The sequence below is a fragment of the Tupaia chinensis genome, unplaced genomic scaffold, assembly GCF_000334495.1.
Source record: "Tupaia chinensis unplaced genomic scaffold, TupChi_1.0 Scaffold139917_1, whole genome shotgun sequence".
Lineage (NCBI taxonomy): Eukaryota > Metazoa > Chordata > Mammalia > Scandentia > Tupaiidae > Tupaia > Tupaia belangeri.
In genome coordinates, this window is record NW_006199796.1 from 183,021 (window position 1) to 191,005 (window position 7,985).

The 7,985-nt window shown below is 48.7% G+C and overlaps 1 protein-coding gene across 1 annotated transcript in view; it reads left to right on the forward strand.

Moving 5' to 3' along the window:
* Positions 1–7,985, forward strand: part of KCNK12 (potassium two pore domain channel subfamily K member 12) — a 59,722-nt gene that overhangs the window by 51,042 nt on the left and 695 nt on the right. The window contains exon 4 of the mRNA XM_027765900.1: positions 7,081–7,978. Within this exon, the coding sequence (XP_027621701.1) occupies positions 7,081–7,978 (898 nt within the window). The remainder of the gene's footprint in view (positions 1–7,080; positions 7,979–7,985) is intronic.

Here is a 7,985-nt window from a genome sequence, read left to right on the forward strand (position 1 = left end):
CCCCCCCAAAATACACCTCTGGAGTGGGACCTGCCTTGGAATATGCATTTTAATCATTCATTCCTGTTACTTGGATTTATACATGCTGTCCTGGGTAATTGTTAGTAGTGCCACTTTTACTCTGAAAAGTATCCCAGACTGGACTATAAATTATATTTCCCCCTCTCCCAGAGTTGAAATGGCAGAGCCCAGCAGGAAAAGGCACCAGAGAGTAATTAACCAAGAATTTCCCACCTGGTGCAGTGGGAAGGGCACAGGCTTCGGGATCAGCTTATCTACACACACACTCAAGAACCATCACATCCCCTGGCCCACTTACTTGTCTGTATTGTTGAGGGTAATAGTGCCTTGCTCACAGAAGTGGTTAGGGGACTGGGTGGGAGGAATGTGTCAACTGTCTAATAGATGCTGCCACCCAGGGGTGCACGGTACAGATCAGTGCTGGCCTCCCCATGTTGCTTCCAAACTCCTCGAGCTGAACTCTGGAGGCCTTGTCACCAGGGCCCCATTTGTGAAGGCGGCACCAGACAGACTGTGGGAATGAGCTTCACAGCTTTTGTCAAAGTGGCATAATAAAACCCCCAAGTGTCTGCTCTTTGCAAACTGAGATGGCAGATCAATTATGACATAAACAAAATAGCAGGCTTGGTGTGAACCTGGGGACAGATTACGCCTCTTCAGGGTGTGACTGAGGGGGGAGGAGGAGATGCTCAGGGCAGCTGAGTTTGCTTTTTCTTAGGCTGAAGCTTTGAGACCTCTCTCCAGATCCAGCCTGCTCTCCACAAATTGGTAGAGCTTCGGGGACTGCTGCCCACTCTGGGAAGCAACAGGCTGTGTCATGGCACTAGGCACAGACCTCACTGCCCTCAGCAAGAAACTTGACCCCAAGGCCTCACATGCCCAGAGTTCCAAGCCTACTGATTCCTGATGCTGGTGGGGCAGGAGAGTGGGCCATGCGTTGACACCAGCCCTCAGCCCTAGCACCTTGTCTCCTGGGCTGACTGTGGTTGATAGGAAATCAAAGGGAGGTGAAGGGAGCATAAGGAGTCAGGCCTTGGGAATCAAAGCAACAAGAGGGACACTTTCATCGGCTACCTCTGTGCTGTCAGAGAACCTCCTGACCTGCCTGTCCCCTTCATTCTGGGCAGAGCCAGGCAAGTCCCCAGGTCATTTTGGATCTATAGTTACCGCCTGACCAAGTGGTTATGCTGAATATAAGCTAAGCCAGGGCCATGAGAAGACTCTACAACAGGTTCCAGCCTAGTCTCTATGTGGAGATAGCAAGGAAGAGCCTACTGGCAGCATAGGGGGTAGGGTCTGTACAAAATCCCTAACAAACACTGCGAGGGGGCACTAAGAAGGCAGCCCAACCACTCTATGAGACAGGAACTGCAGTTGACTACTTGGGAGTCCAGCGACATAGCCACAGACAGGAACTGCATCTGTGGTTTTCCACCATGTCCCTCAGCCTAGCATAAGGCTCCCAGCCTAGGTCCTGAGTAAATGATTGCTGAAAGAATGAATGGGTGGATGTTGGTCTCAATGACTGCATACTGTATGTTGTTCGCCTTGTTACGGTCCTAGGATAAGACCACACAGTCTTAGGGAAGGAAAAGGGAATAAGGGAGTGAGGCAGGTCTCATTCTAGAGTCTGTCACCCAGTGAAACAGCAGATCCTTAATCAGAAACCCAAGGCACAAACAAGAGCTGTGGGCAGAGACCAGAAGTCCAGAAGTTTAGAGGAGCCTGAGACTGAGGATGCTCCCAAGAGTGGAGGAGATAGTGTTGACCACATGGAAGTAGGTCAGGCAGGGCAGTCCCATGGGAACCCTAAGGGGCTGAGGATTACCCTACCCTACATCATTCTCACATATCCTGATATTACAAGCTCTAGGAGGCAGACTGCTCCCATTACTGTCCTCTTTCCTCCACGTGTAAGCTGTCCCAGTCAGCCTCCCACCCAGATCATTTGCCAGCACAACTCTGGATTCCATAGCACACTGCCTGACTCTCCCAGAATTCTCATCATGTTCCATTCTGTGCCCCTGGGTGGGCCTAAGGTATCTGCAGGTCAGCTGGCATCCAGCTAGGATGCAAGCTGGTGGCCTAACTTCTTGATGCAGTCTCGGAGGTTGTCTTGATCCTCCCCACTGCAGATCATTATGTGGCCGGGGGGTGGGTGGAGGATGCCACAGAACTCCTCACTACCGTAACAACTCTCCTACACTGTGCCCATCTTCCATCAATCCCTGGAAAATTCCTTGCCTTCCAGTGTAGCCTGGAAGTGAGTAGTGGCGATTGTTTGTTTTTAAGAATTATTTTATTTTATTTACTTATTTTAAATTGACCAGAGAGGGACAGAGCAAGCAAGTGAGACAGAGAGAGAAAGAGAGAAAGCAAGCTACCAGGTCCGAGACTCAAACCTGATCAGTCATGTGGAGGTTCAGCACCTTTAACCACCACGCCACCTGCTGGTCCCCGGGGTTACTAGTCTTGAAACCTGTTAGGCCATTTTAGTAAGCTCAGCATGGATGTATCCAGAACTTCTCTTTAGAGTAGGGGGTGGGGTCAGTAAGTAGTGTAGTGGTTAAGGTGCTGGTTTCCCACATCGCCAATCACAGTTCAAATCTTGGACCCAGGGGCTTGAAACACACCAGGCATGTGTGTGTGTGTGTGTGTGTGTGTGTGTGTGCCCAAAACTCCAGGGGGAGATGAGGAAAAGAGATTGTGGTGTGCCTATTCTCCCTGTGAGGTAATTCTCACTCTCTGTCTCTCTCTATGTCTCAGGCAAGCATATACACCCTATAGCAAAAATCTCTACATAAAAAATTTAAAAAAAGAAGAAGAAAAAAAAAAGAAAAGAATAGGGGGTAATGTACCACATATTGTTCTCTGCTTTAAGACTTGGGGGCCGGCAGGTGGCGTGGTGGTTAAGGTGTTGGACTCCCACATGATAGACCACGGTTTGGGTCTCAAACCTGGTGGCTTGCTTTCTCACTTTCCCTCCCTCTGTCCCTTTCTCTCCCTCTCTCTTGTCAAATTAAAGGATTACAATAATAATAGAAAATAAATAAATAAAATAAATAATTCTTAAGGAAAAAAAACTTTAGCTGAAAATGGTAAAGAACAGGAAAATCCAACTCCATAATCTGTTAGCTAAATAAAGTACTACTTTTTCAGGCTGAGGATTTTTATTTCTTTAGGAATTTAGCAAAGTGTCCTCTCCTAGAGGTTTTTTTGTTTTTGTTTTTGTTTTTTTTTTTTTTGAAGAGGTTTTCGCTATAGGGCGTGTGCACTCACCAGACCGACAGAGAGAGACAGAGAGACAGAAAGCGAGAAATCACCCCCCAGGGGGGATGGTCACGCCACAATCCCTTCTCCTCCATTCTCCTCTTGGGATTTTGGGCACGCACGCACACGCGCCCAGCGTGAGTTTTAAGCCACCGGGTCTGGGATGCGAACCACGGTCGACTACACGGGAGTCCAGCGACATAGCCATTACGCTAACTGCTGATCCCATACTAGAGATTTTGTTTGCCCTCAGTGAGTACAAGTGTTGTGTATACTGGACTAAGCATCAGGCTCATAGACAAGACAAATGGATGGCAGTCTGTCCCCAAGCTACAGGTCGCATTGCTTCAAGCCCTGCTTCATTACCTATACAGTGAGGAATACATTAGAATTATGGACCCAGGGGCCAGCAGATGGCATAGTGGTTAAGGCACTGGATTCCCACGTGGCTGATTGCAGTTTGAGTCCTAAACCTGGTGGCTTAAAAAATCACACCATGCATGTGTGCATGCATGTCCCAAATCCCAAGATGAGAATGGAAGAGAAGGGATTTTGGTATGGCCATCCCCTTGGGAAGTGATTTTTCAATTTCCCTCTCACTGTCACTCTTCTCTCTACAGCAAACACATGCACCCTATAGCAAAAACCTTAAAAAGAGAGAGAGAGAGAAAGAATTAAGGTCTCTAACAATCTATGATTTTTTTAAAGTTTTTCTCATCATAGGCATAAAAGAGTCATTCGATGTACAATTTAACAAATTTAACAGCTTAACATCCATGTAACCACCAGCTAGCTTAATAGAATATTTTTAGCATCTAGAGGCTCCCTGTGTTCCCTCCCAGTAGCTAACCCTTACCGCTGCCCAGAGGAAACTCCCATTCTGATTTTATCAAAATCACTTCCTGGAGGCTGGCAGGTGGCCTGGTGGTTGAGACTCTAGACTACTACATGGCAAACCACAGTTAGGAGTCCTGAACCTGGTGGCTTGCTCTGGTCAAGTTAAAAAATAAAAATAAGGGACCAGCAGTTAGCGCAATGGCTATGTCGCTGGACTCCCAAGTAGTCAACTGCAGTTCGAGTCCAGAACCCAGAGGCTTAAACTCACACAGGATGCGTGGTGCGTGCGTGCCCAAGATCCCGAGAGGAGAATGGAGGAGAAGGGATTGTGGCATGGCCATCCCCCCTGGGGGGTGATTTCTCACTTTCTGTCTCTCTGTCTCTCTCTCTGTCTTTCAGGCAAGTGCATGCACCCTATAGCAAAAACCTCTCCCAAAAAAGAATAAGTAAATAAAAATTAAAATAATAAAATTAAATAGTTCTTTAAAAAATAACTTTCTCATCTTTTCTTACAATGTTAACAAATAAGCACCCCTAAAAAGTTATGTAGTTTGGTTTTGCCTGGTTTTGAATTGTATATAATAGAATGCAAAAGATATTCTTTTGTGTACAGTTTCTTTTGTTCAACATTCTCTTTGTGAGATTCATTCATACTGTTACAGATGGCTGCGGCTCATACATTTCATTGTTATATAGTACTCCCTTATGAACAGAACATGATTCAGTTGCGTTACTTGACATTTGATCTAGGATGTTTTATAAATACATACAAGTATACACATACACACACTCCCACTCCAAATATAGCCATATAAACTCAGAGCTGACTTCTTTATAAACTCATGATGTTGAATTTGGCTTTAAAGTGAAGCAAAATCCACCTCCCCATCAAGTTCCTGGCTATACTGCTAATGTGTTTTGGGGTTTGTTTGTTTATTTTCATTCTCTTGAAGCCAAATTCTGAAGCTAGGGATGTAATCCATCTCCCTCAACATGGGTAATATCACAAGGTTATCCCATATCTTGAGTCGTGAAGCATGTAAGATGAACACTATGATGGGCAGCCAGTGGTGTGGTGGTGAAGGTGGCTGGATCCCACATGGCCAACTATGCAGACTGAGTCCCCAACCTAGAAGCTTGAGGAACATGCTAGGCACATGTGTGCATGTGCCAAAAATCCCAAAAGGAGGGAGAAAAGGAGAAGGGATTGCAACATGACTGTCCCTTGTGTAGGGTGCTTTCTCAGTTTATCTCTCTCTGTGTGTCTCACTCTGGCAAGTGCATCTGCCCTCTGGCAAATTAAAAGAAAAAGAACACCATGGTCGCTAATTGAGCATTGCCTGTGGGAAATCTAGAAAATGATTAGCATATAGCTTTAAAGAATTTACTCTGAAAAGTATTAGAAGAAATATTTTCTGTGATCTGTTTAGGGAAATAGTAAGCCAAGTGAGACAAAACTCTTCTCAACCTGTTTCCTGTGACTGGTCCCCACCCCACTGGCATTGCTGGTAGCCCTCCTGCCATGAATTAAATTCAGATGCCCTTGAACTTTTGCTACCAGGAGTGTGTTGGAAAGTGCCATGGTGCTACTCAGACAGATGATCCATTTTCAGCTCAGACTCCAAGCAGAAAGTGAATCTTCTCATTAAAAGATTAAACTCCCCCTCCTGTAACCATATTCAGGCAACCTTAGGTGCCACAAGAGACCACAGCCAGCAACAGGCAGAAAGTTCAGGTTGGAAGTGCGGAGTTGCCACTTAGTACAGGGTACAGGCAGACACAATGGTGGGTAACCGAGTCTTCTGCAGAAATCAGGTGTGGAGTTGCCATTTAGTACAGGTACAGGCAGACACTATGGTGGGTAACCGAGTCTTCTGCAGAAATCAGTAAAGACTCCTGGAAAGCTTGGGCTTTGAACAAGTTGGTAAGTTAAGATTTAATTATAAGGTTTCAACATAATAAGCAGTTGCCCAGTCACAGAACAGACCTCCCAGGGAAAAAAACGACTCTGGACACACACCAGCAGCACAGAACCCAGCGGGGCCAAAACCTCTCCTTCGGCTACAGGCGTGAGCAAGAGTAACTGATGGTCCTTGGGTGAGAAGAAGCTGACACCCAGTGGCATAGCTGCACCTATTCTTAATTAATTCTTTTTTAAAATAATTTTTTGAGAAGTTTTTACTATAGGGTGTGTGTGCTCACCAGAGAGACAGAGAGACAGAAATTACCACCACCACCACCCCCCCGCGGGATGGCCATGCCACAATCCCTTCTCCTCGCTGGATCTTGGGCACACATGCACAGGCACCTGGCATGAATTTAAGCCACGAGGTCCAGAACTCGAACTGGAGTCGACAACATGGGAGTCCAGCGACCTAGCCACTTATGCCTATTGCTGGTCCCAATTCTTCTGTCAGCTTCATAAAGCTCTTTCCAGAAATCATTACCTATAACTACCTGGTCACACACTACCTAGTCCCAAAGTGAGAAATTCCAATTAAGATAAAGCCTTACTGAAATTCTGCACTAATAAAGCTGTCTGCCCAGCTGTGCCACAATTAAACAAATAGGAAGGCCTGGAGAGCAGGTGTCCCTTGTTGGTTTTCTGGGCATCTCAGTGGTTCGCACCTGTGTAGCAGTTTCTGTTGTGTTCTGATGGGTCCTTCCTTGAGACTCCCCTGTCCCATTCATTTTGATTTCTATATCCTCAAGATGAAGGGCCATTTCTCCATCTGAAGAGGGTTGCTAAGATCAGGAACCACATCTAGTACCACCAAGGGAGGGAAATGTCTTAAGCACTGTTTCTCCTCCACCTGAGTGGTGCCATGCAAGACAGGAGCCATGCCAGCGCTGGCATACTCTTCCTTTGCCCACCACACACAAGCCTCCGTCCCCCCTGCAAGGACCAACAGCCCAGCCGAGACCTGGCTGACCCTTTTTCTGTCTCCCCAGGTTTCGGCATGACCACCCCTGCGACGGTGGGCGGGAAGGCCTTCCTCATTGCCTACGGGCTGTTCGGCTGCGCAGGGACCATCCTATTCTTCAATCTTTTCCTGGAACGCATCATCTCGCTGCTGGCCTTCATCATGCGCGCCTGCAGGGAACGCCAGCTGCGCCGAAACGGCCTGCTGCCCGCCACCTTCCGCCGCGGCTCCGCGCTCTCGGAGGCCGACAGCCTGGCGGGATGGAAACCCTCAGTGTACCACGTACTGCTCATCCTGGGCCTGTTCGCCGTGCTGCTGTCGTGTTGCGCCTCGGCCATGTACACCAGCGTGGAGGGCTGGGACTATGTGGACTCGCTCTACTTCTGCTTCGTCACCTTCAGCACCATCGGCTTCGGGGACCTGGTGAGCAGCCAGCACGCCGCCTACCGGAACCAGGGGCTCTACCGCCTGGGCAACTTTCTCTTCATCCTGCTCGGCGTGTGCTGCATCTACTCCCTCTTCAATGTCATCTCCATCCTCATCAAGCAGGTGCTCAACTGGATGCTCCGCAAGCTGAGCTGCCGCTGCTGCGCGCGCTGCTGCCCGGCGCCGGGTGCACCCCTGGCTCGGCGCAACGCCATCACCCCAGGCTCCCGCCTGCGCCGCCGCCTGGCCGCGCTGGGCGCGGATACTGCAGCTCGCGACAGCGATGCCGAGGGCCGTCGCCTGTCGGGCGAGCTCATCTCCATGCGAGACCTCACGGCCTCCAACAAGGTGTCGCTGGCGCTGCTGCAGAAGCAGCTGTCCGAGACGGCCAACGGCTACCCGCGCAGTGTGTGCGTCAACACGCGCCAGAACGGCTTCTCGGGCGGCGTGGGCGCGCTGGGCATCATGAACAACCGGCTGGCGGAGACCAGCGCCTCCAGGTAGACT